Source organism: Globicephala melas, chromosome 11 (assembly GCF_963455315.2).
Source record: "Globicephala melas chromosome 11, mGloMel1.2, whole genome shotgun sequence".
NCBI classification, from domain to species: Eukaryota; Metazoa; Chordata; class Mammalia; order Artiodactyla; family Delphinidae; genus Globicephala; species Globicephala melas.
Genome location: NC_083324.2, coordinates 67759941 through 67779121, shown reverse-complemented (window position 1 = coordinate 67779121; position 19181 = coordinate 67759941). Strand labels below are relative to the sequence as shown.

The following is a 19181-nucleotide window of genomic DNA, read 5'->3' as shown; positions in this document are numbered from 1 at the left end:
TCGAGCCCTGGTCCAGGAAAATCCCACATGCCGCAGACTAAGCCCGTGTGCCACAACTACTCACCCCGAGGGCCACAACTACTGAAGCCCGCATGCCTAGAGCCCATGCTCCGCAAGAGAAGCCACCCAATGAGAAGCCCACACACCGCAAGGAAAAGTAGCCTCCGCTCGCTGCAACTAGAGAAAAGCCCGTGCACAGCAACAAAGACTCAGTGCAGCCAAAAAGTCAATAAATTAATTAAAAAAAAATTTGTGTATAAGTGGACCTGCTCAGTTCAAATCTGAACTGTACAATGTATATATATCCAACAGGCAGGTAATTAAAGATAAGAGCTGGATGAGCAATCCCATGGTATCTATTACAGGGATATTCTCTTACCCTGTTTAAGTGTATTAATCTTTTCTCTGTAGTTTGTAATTTTTGTATAAAAAGTCCCTTTCTACTCTGAGAACAAAGATATTTGCCTTTATTACCTTCTAAAAGCCATATATGTTTTGCCTACCACATTTAAGCCTTTAATCCCCAGAACTGATTTTTATACAGTTATAGGGATCCAATTTTTATATATGTAGGGATCCAATTTCCCTTGTTAAATATTAATCATCTATTGTACCAGAATGACTTATTTCAAAGTCTATCTCTTCATCACTGGTTTTCAATACCACCTTTTCCATATGTCAAGTGTCCCTGGCCTATTTCTGCATTCTCTACCATATTCCACTGGTCTATTTATCAACCCCTACACAAATACCACACTCTCTTAATTATGTGCTAAATGATATCTTTCTGAAATTTTCATTTTCTTTTTTTGTGCATGCTTAATTAAAATTTATTTTGTGTGTTGACTTCATATGCAAGTGAACTTGCTAAATTCTACTTTCTATAGTTTTGTTGAATTTTCTTTACTGTCTACCGTATCATTGGTAAATAACTATATTTTATATTTATTTCTTTCCAGTCTTTGTATTTTTGTTGTCGCTATTGTTGTTGTTCCTTACTGCAACTGGGCAGGATACAGAATACAGTGATAAGTAGAACTAATAGTAATGGAAATCCTCATCTAATATCTCCTCTCAAAGAAAATGCTTTCAAATTTTCAATAGTATGATGTTTGCTGGGGATGCCCTTTATCAAGTGAGCTATGTGGATGGATATCTGGGAGAAGAATCTAAGGAATAGCAATCATATGGAGGAGGGAGTGTACTTCAGGATGTTTGGGAAGCATCACAAAGGTCAAAGTGGCTGTAGTAGAGAGAGTGAGGGGACAGTATCAGGAGATGAGGTCAGAAGGTCACAGCCATGCAATGGGGAAGGAGCAGGTGTGACTGTATAAAACAATACAGGACCATCGTAAGGATTTCGGCTCTTATTCTAAGTGAGGCCAGTGCCCAGCTTTCAGCAGAAGAGTGTCATGATCTGACTTACAATTGGAAGGAACCAGTTTTGAGATTAGAATGGAGAGCACAAGGGTAAACTCAGGGAGACCAATTAGGAGACTTATTGGAGTAGTACTGGTGAGAGATGATGATTGGCATGAACTAGGATGATAGCAGTGGGGATAATAGAAGGTGGCTGGTGTTGGCTGTATTTTGAAGGTAGAGCTAATAGTGTTTGCTGACAGTTGGATGTGAGTATGAGAGAAAGAGAGCTGTAAAGGATAAGTCAAAGATTTGTGTGTAAGTATCTGGAAGAATGGAGTGGGTGTTTAGTGTGTCAGGAGAGGCTGAGGAAGAAGTAGATACAGGGAGGGAAGACCAGGAGTTTGGTTTTGGATACAGTGAATCTGGACCTGTTAAGCTATTTAAGTGGTGATGTCAAGGAGTACATATCAGTTGTATTATGTGAATCCAGAGTTTCAAGGGTAAGTCTGAGCTAAAGATGTAAATTTGATCATTTAGAGAGTATTTAAAGTTTGGGTCTGCATGCGATCACCAAAAGAAGACCACAGAGCACTGAGTTCTAAGACTGAAGTGCTCTCTCATCTTTTTTCTTTGTCCATCTGAAACCACCTGCTATCTATCTTTCCAGATATTCTCAAAATTTCCCATCTGCTGGTGCCCCCCCCTTCTTGTTTTCTAGCATTACCATCCTTTTTAAAAATCTTTCAGGAATTCCCTGGTGGTCCAGTGGTTAGGATTCCATGCTCTCACTGCAGAGGGCCCGGGTTCGATCCCTAGTAGGGGAACTAAAATCCCATAAGCCACACAGCGTGGCCAAAAATAAGTAGATAAATAAATAATAAAAATCTTTCATTTCAATGGGATTTAATGCAGGAAGGGAAGTCACATGTGTAATCAGTTTGCTATCCTGATCTTATCTCCTCCACCATTGTTTCAGGCAGTAATAAATTGATTCCATTTTCATCATCTAATACACATTCAACTCATGGACTGTAATGCCAGCAATAGTACTGAACAATATTAAATTGATGATATCCAGCCATCCTGACCCAGAAAAATGGCAATAACATATGCATCAACCTATATTAATTTTGGTCGTGTGGGATACTATCATTTTAGACTTCTATCAGAAAATAACATTTAACTGCAATAAAAGTAAATTCACCAAAAATAAGTGTTTGACACTTGCCTTTGAAAATCCTTCCTAGCCCCCTGAAATCCATTTGATCTGAGCAGTTAAACACGACCACATATTTTCCCAAGCATCTTCCCATGTCTTTCGTAGTTTCTGTTTTGCCAGTGCCTGCAGGTCCTGCTGGAGCCCCTCCCATGTTCATTCCCAAAGCTTGTGCCAAAGTGATATAGCATCTGCGAAAGTGAATGAGATAAAGCATTGTGAATATGGGATAACACATGTTACAGTAAAGCACAAGCAAAAGTCCAGTGCGGTTGGAATGAGCCTGTTGGTTTTAGAATTTGAGCAGCCCACATAAGAGACAGGCAACCAAACAAGGCTGGAGTATCTGATATTCATTAGAAGTAATACAGTGTTCGCAAAAACACTCAACTCTGACGTAAAAAACCTGTAGGCCTTCCTTCCATTGTGGTCACGATAAATCCCAAGTCAGAGAACCAAATAAGCAGCAGTGTACTGGCAGATGTTTAACAATGGGCTCTCCAGGAACAAAAATAAATCTGATTTTTTTTTTTTGGCCGTGCCACATGGCATGTGGGATTCTAGTTCCCTGACCAGGGATCGAACCCGTGCCCTCTGCAGTGGAAGCGTGGAGTCCTACCAGTGGACCGCCAGGGAATTCCCTAAATCTGATTTTTATGTCTGCTGATTTCTGTGGCATAACTACTTCCACCATGGCTGATAACAAGCTACCAATGTGATAGCACAAAACTGGGGAGGGATGCATGACGTTGGCTCTTGCATGCCGGTACAAGCCAGCTCCAGCACACCATTGCAAGTAAATCATTTTACTATGAAATGTTTCGCTCATTTAGACACATGTAAAGAACAATATAATGAATCTCCTTGTATCCCTAATCCAGCTTCAGTTATATTTACTTCAGATCTAAGCAAACTTAGTAAAGCTTCGTAAGACGTGAAGCTTTATAGGTAAACATCGATTGAAGGGAAAACACCCTGAAAAATTTACGCTGCGATGGGACTGGGCATATAAAGGGAGGTTGGATGAGTCTAGAGGAGGTTGAAGATATAATTTGGCTGTATCATAATTTTACCTGGAGGCAGCCCTGTTTAAAGTAACAGCAGAATTCATTGTTCTATGACCCAATTTAAGTCAATTCTACAAACGTGTATTGTCTTCTATGCACAGCATGTGGAACCAGGTAATTGCGGGACATATAAAGATGAAAAAAACCCAGCTCTTGTCTAGTGTCCTATATTGGAAAGAATGGTGAGGAGATCTGCCGTTGACTGATTATTCAGACCTGGCCAAGAAACATCACTTTAGGTAGTAATTTCCACATTTGAAAAACCAGGAGACTAAACTAGACCACCTCCAAGGTCCTTTCCTTCTTTGCAATTCTAATGACCCCCTTTATGGCTCTAGAGACATTTGTCCATCTTGCAATCTAAACTTCATCACTAAATTACTCATAGTCAACATTCAAGCGTCCTTTTACTCTTTTATCTTTTTCTATTTCATAAAAATGTAATGTATATGTGCATTTAACTAACAATGATGGTTGTTTCATTGTTAGACTTTGATGAGCTAGCACGGACCCCACACGACAGCAATGCTTTTGTTAACATTTCAAATGCAATTTTTTAAAATTAATTAATTTATTTATGGTTGCCTTGGCTCTTCGTTGCTGTGCGCAGGCTTTCTCTAGTTGCGGCGAGCCGGGGCTATTCTTCATTGTGGTGCGCGGGCTTCTTATTGCGGTGGCTTCTCTTGTTGCACAGCACGGGCTCTACGCGAGTGGGCTTCAGTAGTTGTGGCTCGCGGGCTCTAGAGTGCAGGCTCAGTAGTTGTGGTGCACAGGCTTAACTGCTCCGTGGCATGTGGGATCTTCCCGGACCAAGGCTCAAACCCGTGTCCCCTGCACTGGCAGGCAGATTCTTAACCACTGCGCTACCAAGGAAGTCCCTCAAATGCAATTTTAAAACAATTTTAAGCACATGACTTAATTACAAAAATGGAATAATAAAAATGGAGTTTCCTACCTATCTGTTAATGGAGTGATAACAAGACGATCAGTGCATCCCAGAAATTCATTCTGGTAAATAAAATCAACATCTGTAATAGACACCACTGTTTGATCCAAATCTTCCTTGAAGTAAAATCTACTCTGTTTTAGCCATTCAAAATCAGTAACTGATTTGATATGCATTTTTACCTTAAAAACATGAAATACAAAGAGATTAGTACTGCATTGCAGTAGCATAAAACACAAGCATATGGGCAGTTTTTATTCACTCATTCACGAATTGATTCTCATTCATTTAACATATATTTACTGAGGCCCTCCTTGGGCCTGACACTGTGATGGGTGAACAAAGACAGACATGGTTCCTGCCTTCTGGAGCTGACAGAAGAGCACAAAAGACAATCAGATAAACAAGTAGCTGCAATAAAGTAGGAAAAGAAACTCAGGGTAATGAAATTATGTAGCAAGAAGACCTCACCTAGTGTAGAAGGTCTGAGGGGGATACTTGGAGAAAGAAACATCTAAACTAAACCCTGCAATAATAGTAGGAATTAGCCAGGGAAATAAAGCAGAAGGGGTGATGGAGGTGTGGGAGGGCAAAACATTCTAGATGAAGACCCAGAAGATCTGACTGGCATGTTCAAGAAACTGAAAGAAGTTCAGTACAGCTGAGGCATCCAGGACTCTGGAGAAAGAGTGAGAGCTGAGGTTTCACAGGGCAGAGGAAAGAGGTTGGGCATTGTTCTCATGGCAATGGGAAGCCATGAGAGATGGGAAGGGATTAAGCAGAGAAATGCATGGTCATATGTGCACACATGACTTCTTGCACCAGCATTGTGGCCAAACCAATCAATCTGCCCAGTCATCAGCTTATACCCATGGGGCAAGAGGTACTGGGCTCCTACCACCATGGATGCAAGAGATAGAAACGGGGTGAGCACGTTTAGGAACAACATCTCACCGCCACCACGTTCTACAGTGCTCATGACTTTGCATCAGCAAACCTGGAGAAACCCCAGTCCTGCCCACTCAGGGGAACCAACACAGGAAGTGGCAAGTGGTCCGCTTCACTGCTCCGCAACCCAGGGCCCACTTCCAGGTCACTCGACACTAAAAAACGGACTCTGGCAACTGTACAATGCTCAGTTCTCCATCTAATCAAGTCTTCATGCTATTTACCATCTTGCATTTTGTTGTTTCATTGTTTATGATCTTGCTTCCCCCTCCAGTTAAGAACTCCTATCTTCCCTCTTGAAATGCAGTTTGTATTCATCATCTTAAAAGAGCTGCTTTCAGGTAACATAGTCCAGTACCGCCCCCAGGGACTCTGTTCTCTAACACAGGACCTTCAGCCATGGAGATGCGGTCAGCTAGCTACTTTCAACAATCCAATAAGATGGTAAAGAGGGGGTGGAGGAGGAAAAAGTAAAGAAGAATAGCTAATATTTACTGAGTTGTTACTGTAAGTCAGTCTATTCTAAGCATTAGACATGGGAAGATAAAATGCGTATATGCTGGCCATGAGATCTCATTTTACTTGGAATGCAAACTGACCATGAGTTCAGTAGCAATTAAGAAAAAAAAAAACAGTTTCACAGTCTTAATTGTGTGTATATTTTCTTTTAAAAAATCCATTCTGTACAGAAAGTAAAGATGTGCTGAGCATTTTGATTTTAAAAAGAAATTTCTTCCATGAGACGTCAGCTTTAAGAGCCAGTGAGAGATGTATAGATATCCTCAATAGTACATTCATAGCAGGTATAGTAATGGATTCCATATGAACGTTTCTTGAAGTGGACTTCAAGGAAAGCCAAAGTATAATGGTAATTGCAATTCAGTGAAAGCAAATCTATAGAAGGCCAGAGCAATATGGTCTAAGTATGCGGCTTTTTGATGGTTAGCTTGAACCAGAGAAATCCAAGAACACTGTTTCTGGAACTTTAATACACATAGGAATCACCTGGAAATCGTACTGAAATGCAGATTATGGTTCAGTAGGTCTGGTGGGGAGGCTGAAGATTCTGCTTTTCTAACAAGCTCCTAGGTGAGGTCCAATGCAGCTGACTGTCATACAACACTTTGAGAAAGAAGGATCTAGATTACAGGGGAATAGACAGACTACATGTCCTTCAATCTTCAATAAATACAACTTATCTGATCAGAACTTTTGATACAAATTTGAAACAGATAGCCTGGGATCATAGTCTCTAAAAAAGCACCCCAGGTTGCATGAATTATGTGTCTCTGATGAAGAAAAAAGAGGCCTAAAAGATAGATAAAATCAAATAGAATAAGTCAGTGGTAGTTAAAGACAAAACTAGTCAAATGGTGCAATATCAAAGCCACCTGGGGCCCCTACACCATAATAGATAACTACTGCTCAAGACCACTGGTTAGGGTTCTATTTCCAAAGGGAATTCAAATATCATCCCTCTTACTCCCACCCTGCAGAACTTTGCCCAAAGCAAGCCCATGATGCCCTGTTGGACACTATCAGTTGAACAGCCGTGCGAGTTCCCTGAAGCTTGGTTCTATTCAATCTGGACTTCTTTCACAGTTGGCTCATCTGTTGGAAGAGGTAATCTAGAAGACATGACTGCAGGTTGACCCAAGAGCTGGATGGACACAGGCAATTGGAGGATCCTCATCCCCTTCCCTGTCCTTGGAACGGGCATTCTGCCCACTGTTCCCACAGTGGGGCTGTTTTCAAGGATGCAGCCTTGAGAGAGCAATGTGTTGTTGAGACCATCTGGATGGTATATGTGACAGTTAAGGCCTCTATATAAACTTAGAAAATTTTGGCAGACAAATGCAGAGATCTGCTCTGCTCGTGGCTGCCCAAGACAAGCCTCATGAGTAAACTTCCTGGCTTATTAAAACTTCCACCTACCAACCTGGAGTAACATGCCTCTCTCTTCAGGCTCTCCTTGCCCTCTCTGTACAGGGGCCAAGTTATGAACTAACATTATCATAACTCATGACCAAGCCCACCTAAATTATATCACATCCCTGGTTATTGGTTTAATGAAACAATTAGTTCAAATCACATCAGTTGATTCCAGACTTTCAGAATGCCAAAGGTGAATATACACATATGATTGTTAAAACTTCCAAATACAGATATTTGTAGACATCGTATAGTTGTCTACAACTATACAACTATACTGGAGAGTTGTAAAAAAGGACTAAGCAGATGGAAGGTTCATATAAGTTAAGAAATACATATAATACTTAAATGTTCATTATTAGAAGCACTAACTTATTAACTAGTACACTAAATTATTTTAAATTAAGAAAAAAATGATACTTTACCAAGTCATCAAAAATATCTCTCTGATGCACATGGATGGTAATTAGAGTTTCAAATTTCACTCTATCAAACTTGCTTAGGTCATGTGTTGTCTGACCAATTAGAGTATTTAGAATATCCAAAAATTTCTGATTGGTCACTTGCATGATTTTCCTGTCATCTTTTGCATTATTTAAAGCCTCTTCTGAATCATGTGTCCACAACATCTGAAGTCCCAGAAGCCCAACCTACAAATCCAGAAGACAAATAAATTTACCAAATATTTAAAGCACATCTGCAATAAAATTTAGTGGTCACTTAGTCACATAAAGGTGAACAGTCTTACTGATTTTAAACTAAAAAAGGGACATGCATTTTTCTACTCCCAAAGGGTAAAAACATTTAAAGTTCAAACTATTGATTATTTAATTATTTCAATGTCGATAGATAAATAATAATTTGAACAATTGCTATGATTTATGGAATTATATGTACGTTAATGGAAGATGCTTGGGAAATTTTTCTACAGAGGGCCTGAGGCCCATATACCTTCATTCGGTGATTTTTCTTTCTCAAGAAAAGAAATGGAATTAATACATACTGTGTATTTTTCTTCAGCAGGGTTTTGCAAAGGTTTCTTTGCATCTTCTAAAAAGGATATGCTGCCTATCTCTTTTCTTAATCTCACACTCCCTCTAATATCCATATCTTTGTCTACATCTACTTCTCTGTCTATATATTTATCTACAAGAGAGACAGACAGAAAGTGAGAAGGGGAAAAGCTTGTCCTTTGTCTCCTGATGAAGGCATAAGGAAACTGTGAGTGGACTGTCACCTTACCTACAATTTCTGCTGCAGAAAAGGAAATAAAAGTGGTCAGAACATGCCCTACCCTCACCCCCTCACTGCAACAATTGTCCCTTTGGGAGCTTTTGTTCATCCCCAGAGTCAAGCAACAGATCCAAGATCATTTGGACCAAAAAGGAATTCCATATCTGGCAGGGGAAGGAAAGTGTGTGAGGGAATGCGGGTACTGCAGGCATGGCATTCGATGTAGGTAAAGCAGGAATAAAACCCTTTCCTTATCCCTGCTTCCTCTGGAACTTCAATAATTTTCCTGCTAGAGTAGTGGCCAATCCTGGGGTCTGCAGGTAAAGATAAATGAAGCACCTGGCTGAGAGGAGTAATGGGATGTAGAGGAAATAGCTGCTGTCAGGAAGCTCCCAAGAGCAAGCAGATTCTATTTGCACAAAGCAAAGAGAAACAGTACAGAAACAATAGTGTAAGGCTTTCTTGATTTAAAGACCAAACAGACTTGCAGACCCTGCAAAATCACTACATAGAGGTATATTCTAAAAACTGATCTTTAAAATGATAACTATCCTGATATCTCTTGCACCCGTGGCCGCTGGCTTCCCTGCACATTTGGTACCGCTGGGGCTCCCACAACCCAAGCAGCCATACCACCTTTGCACCCTGTCCTCACTGGGTCAGACCCAAGTGCTTCAAGGCAGCCCCAGGAGCAGACTCCTGTGGATGGCCCACACACAGAGGTGGGATAAAATCAAAGCTGAACCCCAGGGGTGGGGCGACCAAGGAAGAGGATCGAAAATCTTCCCATTAGCTGCATAAGCTGCAGATTAAATCCCCACAATCAGCTAGGTAGAACCTGCACCCATGGAATATCTGAGTCGACAATGAGAGTTCCCACATATGAAAACAGTCTAGCGCTGGCAGCTGTGGACTTTGGGGGCAGCACATGCAGGAACTGGGCCAGATCAGAGCCTGAGTGGTCCCCACAGGGCACACAACAGGTCCAGAGAACAGCCCAGAGGCAGTGGAGGGCCTCTTGGGGAGGTGGAAGTGGGCTGTGGCTCACAGCAGGAGCAAGGACACTGACAGCTTAGATAACATTATTATTGCTATTATTTTTATTATGTTTTGATTTGTTCTGTTGTTGGTTCTTTTTTTGGTTGTTCTTGTTTTGTTGTTATTAGTCTTATTTAGTCTTTTGGGATTTTCTTGTTTTTTAACATATCTTTTATCTTTTATTAATTTTTTAATATATTTTTACTTTGCTTTTCAGTTGTTCTGTGTTCTCCCTTTTTTCTTCTTTTTCTTTAATGTATTTTTTTATATTTCTGTTTCTACTTTGCTTTGCTTTTCTTCTGTGTTTTTTCCCTTTTTTCTTTTTTAATCATTTCTGTCAGTTTTTGTTTCTTTGCTTTATTCTTCAGTTGGCACTCTGCTCTGGTTTTGTTTTGGGGCTTTTTGTTTCTGTTAGTTTTGTTTTTAATTGTTTGATTTCGTTTTCAGGTTCTTTTGTTTGTCTGGTTGTTCTCTTCCTTTTTGTTTTATTTTGTTCTGTTTTTGTTTCTTTTGTATGTGTGTGTTTCCCTGTTTCTCCTTGTTTGATTTTGCTTTTACCATTTGTCTGGGGTTTCATTTGTCTTTTATGTCTTTTTTTTTTTTTTTAAATCCCCTTTATTGCCATAATGAGCAACTTGCACGGTCTTAGTTCCCTGGCTGGAAGTCGGCCTGAGCCTCTGGGGAGGGAGCGCTGAGTCCAGGATGCTGGACCACCAGAGAATTCCCAGTCCCAGGGAATGTTAAGCAGTGAGAGCTCTCCAGGAGGCCTCTGTCTGAATACAAGACTCCATTCTACTGCCTGCAGTTCCCAGTGCTGGACACCTCAGACCAAACAACAAACAAGACAGAGACACAAACCCACCCATCAGCAGACAGGCTACCTAAAGTCATACTAAGTTCACAGACACCCCAAAACACACCACCTGACAGGGCCCTGCCCATCAGAGGGAAAAGACTCAGCTCCACCCACCAGAACGCAGGCACCAGTCCCTCCCATCAGGAAGCCTACACAAGCTACCGGACCAACATCAGCATCGGGGTCAGAGAACAGAAGCAAGAGGAACTACAATCCTGCAGCCTAGGGAAAGAAGACCTCAAACACAGTAAATTAGACAAAATGAGAAGACAGAGAATTATCTTGCAGACAAAGGAGCAAGATAAAAACCCACAAGACCAAAAAAATAAAGAGGAAATAGGCAAACTACCTGAAAAACAATTCAGAGTAATGATAGTAAAGATGATCCAAAATCTTGGAAAGAGAATGAAGGCATGGATCAAGAAGATACAAGAAATGTTTAACAGGGACCTAAAAGAACTAAAGAACAGACAATCAATGGTGAAATGAAAAATACCCTAGAAGGAATCAATAACAGAAAAACAGAGGCAGAAGAAGGGATAAGGGAGCTGGAAGATAGAATGGTGGAAATAACTGCAGCAGAGCAGAATAAAGAAAAAAGAATGAAAAGAAATGAGGACAGTCTCAGAGACCTCTGGGACATTAAGCACACCAATATTTGAATTATAGGGCTCCCAAAAGAAGAAGAGAAAAAGAAAGGGGCTGAGAAAATATTTGAAGAGATTACGGTTGAAAACTTCCGTAACAGGGGAAAAGAAATGGTCAGTCAAGTCCAGGAAGCCTAGAAAGTCCCATATAGGATAAATCCAAGGAGAAACACACCAAGACACATATTAATCAAACTATCAAAAATTAAACAAAAAGAAAAAATATTAAAGCATCAAGGGAAAAACAACATACAAGTTAATCCCCATAAGGTTAACAGCTGATCTTTCAGCAGAAACTGCAAGCCAGAGGGAGTGGCAAGACATATTTAAAGCGATGAAAGGGAAAAACCTACAACCAAGATTACTCTACCCAGCAAGGATCTCATTCAGATTCGACAGAGAAATCAAAAGATTTAGAGACAAGCAAAAGTTAAGAGAATTCAGCACCACCAAACCAGCTTTATAACAAATGCTAAACAACTCCTCTAGGCACGAAACAGAAGAGAAGGAAAAGACCTACAAAAACAAATCCAAAACATGTAAGAAAATGGTTATAGGAACATACATATCAATAATCACCTTAAATGTAAATGGATTAGGGACTTCCCTGGTGGCGCAGTGGTTAAGAATCCGCCTGCCAATGCAGGGGACACGGGTTCGATCCCTGGTCTGGGAAGATCCTACATGCCACAGAGCAACTAAGTCTATGTGCCACAACAACTGAGCCTGCGCTCTAGAGCCCGTGAGCCACAATTACTGAGCCCACATGCAACAACTACTGAAGCCCGTGTGCTGAAGCCTGTGCTCCACAACAAGAGAAGCCACTGCAATGAGAAGCCCATGCACCACAATGAAGATCCAATGTGGCCAAAAATAAATAAATAAATAAAATTTTTAAAAATGTAAATGGATTAAATGCCCCAACCAAAGGACACAGACTGGCTGAATGGATACAAAAATAAGACCCATATATATGCTGTCTACAAGAGACCCACTTCAGACCTAGGGACACATACAGACTGAAAGTGAGGGGATAGAAAAAGATATTCCATGCAAAGGGAAATCAAAAGAAAGCTGGAGTAAGCAATACTCATATCAGACAAAATAGACTTTAAAATAAAGACTATTATAAGAGACAAGGAAGGACACTACATAATGATCAAGGGATCAATCCAAGAGCAAGATATAACAATTGTAAATATTTATGCACCCAACATAGGAGCACCTCAATACATAAAGCAGAGGCTAACAGCCACAAAAGGGGAAATCAACACTAACACAATAACAGAGGGAGACTTTAATGCCTCACTTACACCAATGGACAGATCATCCAGACAGAAAATTAATAAGGAAACACAAGCCTTAAATGACACATTAGACCAGATGGACTTAATTGATACTTATAGGACATTCCATCCAAAAACAGAATACACTTTCTTCTCAACTGCTCATGGAACATTCTCCAGGATAGATCACATCTTGGGTCACAAATCAAGGGCTTGGTAATTTAAGAAAATTGAAATCATATCAAGTATCTTTTCCGACTACAACACTATGAGACTAGATATCAAATACAGGAAAAAAACTGTAAAAGAAAAAAAAAACATGGAGGCTAAACAATATGCTACTAAACAACCAAGAGATCACTGAGGAAATCAAAAAATACCTAAAAGCAAATGACAATGAAAACATGATGACCCAAAACCTATGGGATGTAGAAAAGCAGTTCTAAGAGGAAAGTTTATAGCAATACAATCCTACGTCAAGAAACAAGAAAAATCTCAAATAAACAACCTAACCTTACACCTAAAGCAATTAGAGAAATAAGAAAAAAAACCCAAAATTAGTAGAAGGAAAGAAATCATAAAAATCAGATCAGAAATAAATGAAAAAGAAATGAAGGAAACAATAGCAAAAATCAATAAAACGAAAAGCTGAACCTTTGAGAAGATAAACAAAACTGATAAACCATTAGCCAGACTCATCAAGAAAAAAAGGGAGAAGACTCAAATCAACAGATTTAGAAATGAACAAGAAGTAACAACTGACACTGCAGAAATACAAAGAATCATGAGAGATTACTACAAGCAACTCTATGCCAATAAAATGGACAACCTGGAAGAAATGGACAAATTCTTAGGAAAGTACAATCTTCCAAGCCTGAACCAAGAAGAGACAGAAGCTATGAACAGACCAATCACAAGCACTGAAATTGAAACTGTGATTAAATATCTTCCAACAAACAAAAGCCCAGGCCCAGACGGCTTCACAGGCGAATTCTATCAAACATTTAGAGAAGAGCTAACACCTATCCTTCTCAAACTCTTCCAAAATATAGCAGAGGAAGGAACACTCCCAAACTCATTCAACAAGGCTACCATCACCCTGATAACAAAACCAGACAAAGATAACACAAAAAAAGAAAATTACAGACCAATATCACTGTTGAACATAGATGCAAAAAGCCTCAACAAAATACTAGCAAACAGAATCAACAACACATTAAATGGATCATACACCATGATCAACTGGGGTTTATCCCAGGAATGCAAGGATTCTTCAATATATGCAAATCAATCAATGTGATACACCATATTAACAAACTGACAGATAAAAACCATAGAATAATCTCAATCGATGCAGAAAAAGTTTCCGACAAAATTCAACACCCATCTATGATAAAAACTTTCCAGAAAGTGGGCATAGAAGCAACCTACCTCAACATAACAAAGGCCATATATGACAAACCGACAGCAAACAAAATTCTCAGTGGTAAAAACTGAAACCATTTCCTCTAAGATCAGGAACAAGACAAGGGTGCCCACTCTCACCACTATTTTTCAACATAGTTTTGGAAATCATAGCCACGGCAATCGGAGAATAAAAAGATATAAAAGGAATCCAAATGTCAAAAGAAGTACTAAAACTGGCACTGTTTGCAGATGACACGATACTATACATAGAAAATCCTAAAGGTGCCACCAGAAAACTACTAGAGCTAATCAACAAATTTAGTAAAGTCGTAGGATACAAAATTAATACACAGAAATCTCTTGCATTCCTGTACACTAACAATGAAATTTCAGAAATAGAAATTAAGGAAACAATCCCATTTATTATTGAAACAAAAAGAATAAAATACCTAGGAATAACTTACCTATGGAGACAAAAGACCTGTATACAGAAAACTGTAAGACACTGATGAAAGTAATCAAAGATGATATAAATAGATGGAGAGATATACCATGTTCTTGGGTTGGAAGAATCAACATTGTGGAAATGACTATACTACCCAAAGCAGTCTACAAATTCAGTGCAACCCCTATCAAATCACCTATGGTATTTATCACAGACCTAGAACAAAATATTTTACAATATGTATGGAAACACAAAAGACCCCGAATAGCCAAAGCAATCTTAAGAAAGAAAAACGGAGCTGGAGGAATCAGGCTCCCTGACTTCAGACTATACCACAAAGCTGCAGTAATCAAGACAGTATGGTACAGGCAGAAAAACAGAAATATATATCAATGGAACAGGATAGAAAGCCCAGAGATAAACCCATGCACCTATGGTCACCTTATCTTTGACAAAGGAGGCAAGAATATACAATGGAGAAAAGACAGCCTCTTCACTAGTGGTGCTGGGAAAACTGGACAGCTACATGTAAAAGAATGAAATTAGAACACTTCCCAACACCATACACAAAAATAAACTCAAAATGGATTTAAAGACCTAAATCTAAGGACAGACTCTATAAAACTCTTAGAGGAAAACAGGTGGCACACTCCTTGACATCACAGCAAGATCCTTTTTGGCCCACCTCCTAAAGAAATGGAAATAAAAGCAAAAATAAATAAATGGGACCTAATGAAACTTAAAAGCTTTTGCACAGCAAAGGAAACCATAAACTAGACGAAAAGACAGCCCTCAGAATGGGAGAAAATATTTGCAAATGAAGCAACTGACAGAGGATTAATCTCCAAAATATTCAAGCAGCTCATGCAGCTTAATATCAATAAAAACAAACAACTCAATCCAAAAATGGACAGAAGACCTAAATAGACATTTCTCCAAAGAAGACATACAGATGGCCAACAAGCACTTGAAAAGATGCTCAACATCACTAATCATTAGAGAAATGCAAATCAAAACCACAATGAGGTATCACCTCACACCAGTCAGAATGGCCATCATCAAAAAATCTACAAACAATAAATGCTGGAGAGAGCATGGAGAAAAGGGAACCCTCCTGCACTGTTGGTGGGAATGTAAATTGATACAGCCACTATGGAGAACAGTATGGAGGTTCCTTACAAAACTAAAAATACAACTACCATATGACCCAGCCATCCCACTACTGGGCATATACCCTGAAAAAACCATAATTCAAAAAGAGTCATGTACCACAATGTTCAGCGCCGCACTATTTACAATATCCAGGACATGGAGGCAACCTAAATGTCCATCAACAGAAGAATGGACAGAGATGATGTGGTACATATATACAGTGGAATATCAGCCATAAAAAGGAATGAAATTGAGTCATTGTTAGTGATGTGGATGGACCTAGAGTCCGTCATGCAGAGTGAAGTAAGTCAGAAAGAAAAACCAAATACCGTATATTAACACATATATATGGAATCTAGAAAAATGGTACTGATGAACCTACTAGCAGGGCAGGAATAGAGACACAGACATAGAGAACAGACTTGTGGACACAGAGGAGGAAGGGGAGAGTGGGACGAACTGAGAAAGTAACACTGACATATATACATTACCATGTGTGAAATAGATAGCTAGTGGGAAGCTGCTGTATAGCACAGGGAGATCAGCTCGGTACTTTGTGATGACCTAGAGGGGTGGGATGGGGAGGGTGGGAGGGAGGCCCAAGAAGGAGGGGGTATGCAGGTATATGTATACATATAACTGACTCACTTTGTTGTACAGCATAAACTAACACAACACTGTATAGTAATTATAATCTAATAATGATGAGAAAAATAAAATGACTACCCTAAGTCACCAAGAAAAGCTTAAATTATGTTTTTCACTAGGTTTAAGAAGGCAGCAGACTTCACAGGGAAAACTGGAGGATGTTTCATTACAATAAAAAATAAAATAAGAATGCTCATTCTCATCAATATTATTTGATGCTTATAATAAGCATATTAAAAAATACTGAAAGGGACCACATGGAAATATTAAGTCATCATTTCCAAGTGGTGGAACAATGGGAAATTTTTATTTTCACTTTCATATTCTTCAAGTTTTCCCCAATTTTTGCAACAAGGATCCATTGTGTTCATAATCTTAAAAACGTGTTTCAGAAAAAAACAGAGGTGAAATTTTAAACAATTTTAGATAAAAAATTAACATTGTATAATAGGCAAATTTATTTGGGAAACCTGCTTTATAAAATGCAATTTAGGGACTTCCCTGGTGGCACAGTGGTTAAGAATCCGCCTGCCAATGCACAGGACACAGGTTTGATCCCTGGTCCAGGAAGATCCCACATGCCATGCAGCAACAAAGCTCATGTGCCACAACTACTGAGCCTGAGTCCTAGAGCCCGTGAGCCACAACTACTGAGCCTGTGTGCCACAGCTACTGAAGCCCGCGCGCCTAGAGCCTGTGCTCCGCAACAAAAGAAGCCACCACAATGCGAAGTCCACGCACAGCAATGAAGAATAGTCCCTGCTCGCTGCAACTAGAGAAAGCCCGCACGCAGCAACCAAGACCCAACACAGCCAAAAATAAACAAATAAATAAATAAATTTATTTATTTTAAAAATAAATGAAATAAAATACAATTTAAAGAGTAATATATATATTGAATGAATATATTGAATGACTATATATTGAATGAATATAGAATGAATATATTTATATATTCATTACTCTTTAAAGCAATTTTTCCAGAAAACTGAAATTTGCCCACTACAATATTAAGATTTTTATCTAAAAATCTTTGTGTGTGTGTGTGTGTATATATATATGTATATATACACACATTAAATAAAGTCCTAAAAGTTAGTCAACTTTCCTACTATATTCTGTTCAACTTCACTGCTACTTTAAATTTGCTTTTCAACTTTTCCAACTTTAATCCTGTATCTCCTTCAGCGTATAAAGGGTGATCAAGCTTTCCTGAGAGAGAGAAAGTATGTTGATTTAGTCTAAGGAGCTATTTTTCTCAGCTTATCAAATAAGTATTTTATAAAGCTTTATCGCAAATGCTAATAAGAATATTAAAGTTTACCAAGGATATTATACAAAACAAAAACAATATTAAAATATTCTCTCCAGTGAAGGTTGATTTTATGTCTGTACTTCTGTCATTTGAATAATTTCATATCATTTCAGCTGCCTCCACTGTGTGTGCAGTAACATAGGATTTGGAGTTCAGGTTGGGAGGAGCAGCTGGGGAAGTAAAACCTGCCTATATTTTCCTTGGATAGCTCTTGCCTTCTATCCCACACTATCTCTGACCTAGATCACAAACCATCACTTTTCATTTATCTTGGCTGAAAATGTAATGGAACTGTTAGCTCTTCATTTTCTGTGCCCCGTTTTAATAATACCTGGCACCTGACAAGGCACTTCTAAGAGCCAAAGGGCAGGAGAGTTGTTCAAGAGAACACCTGCTCCGGCCTCCTCAAGGTCTTCTCTCTTTAAAACTTCGTCACATTTAACGTGGGACTTCCCTGGTGGTCCATTGGTTAAGAATCTGCCTTCCAAAGCAGGGGACGCAGGTTTGATCCTTGGTCGGGGAGCTAAGATCCCACATGCCACGGGGCAACTAAGCCCGTGCACCACAATGACTGAGCCCACGCACTCTGGAGCCTGTGCACCACAAGTAGAGAGAAGCCAGCGTGCCACAATGAAAAATCCCACATGCCGCAACGAAGATCCCACGTGCCGCAACTTAGACCCGACACAGCCAAATAAATTAATTAATTTAATTAAATATTAAAAAGGAACTTAGTCGTATTTAACAAATTATGCCAATTTTTAATTATTTGAAGGCAAAATAAACAAAAGGCAAGGTGCATTTCATTTCAGAAAAAGATATGCTCCTTCCTTTTATATATGTCCATATCCATATCTATATCTGTGTCTATATTTATGTATGAATAGATATAGATAGACGGTTTTTATACATAGATAGGTGTCACTTATACATAAGATGAAATTTCTCGTTAGTGCTTTAGTCTCAGTGTATATCCTCAATGATGGAAGAACAGTGGCAAATCCTCTTCTCAGGGATGGGATGGGTTGGCCTAGAATGGTGTAGGTGGACAAGCAAGTGGTCAGGCAGGTGGTTGGGGGCTGAGGGTGGGTGGGCCTCTCTAACTAGTTCTAAGCTTGAACAGCCTCCACATCATCAGGCTAACTGCCTCCTGCATATCTTTCCCCCTTATTTCGCTATTTAAATGTCATGTATTCTCACCTGTGCTGGAAAGTGATTGAGGAAAGGTAAGAGCTGAAATCCTGAATCACTGATTTGATAGAATGCAGATCTAATTATATTATGTAAGGACGACATCTGCATTTTTAACATGTCCAGAAGCCAAATCTCCACGGGACCTTTGGCCATAACAGGATTATCCAACTAAAAGATATATTACAAATATATTACAAATTGATAATAATTTGGTATTTTTACAAATGTCATAAATCAAAGTACCTCAGGCAAAGCAAACAATTTCATATAAAATATTTAAAACGTGAGTAAAATCAACTAATACTATATGTGGAAAGAACTATAAAGATCATTTGGTCTAAAACTTTCATTGTATAGATAATAAAATGAGCCTCAGAGAAGTTAAATGAGTTATCCAAACTAGTCTGTTACAAAGCCAGGGCTACAGAACTAAAACCCGACACCACTCCCCTCCCTTTCTTTCATAAGAGAATTGCATTCTCCTCAAAT

At 39.2% G+C, this 19181-nt stretch overlaps 1 protein-coding gene across 2 annotated transcripts in view; it reads right to left on the bottom strand.

The window, feature by feature from the left end:
- DNAH8 (dynein axonemal heavy chain 8) overlaps positions 1-19181 on the bottom strand; it is a 310370-nt gene that overhangs the window by 175501 nt on the left and 115688 nt on the right. For both annotated transcript variants that reach the window (XM_030870835.2, XM_060307337.1), the window contains 4 exons: positions 18699-18860; positions 7897-8121; positions 4601-4773; positions 2591-2769 (listed from right to left, as the gene is read on the bottom strand). In XM_030870835.2, coding sequence (XP_030726695.2) covers positions 2591-2769; positions 4601-4773; positions 7897-8121; positions 18699-18860 — 739 coding nt within the window. The remainder of the gene's footprint in view (positions 1-2590; positions 2770-4600; positions 4774-7896; positions 8122-18698; positions 18861-19181) is intronic.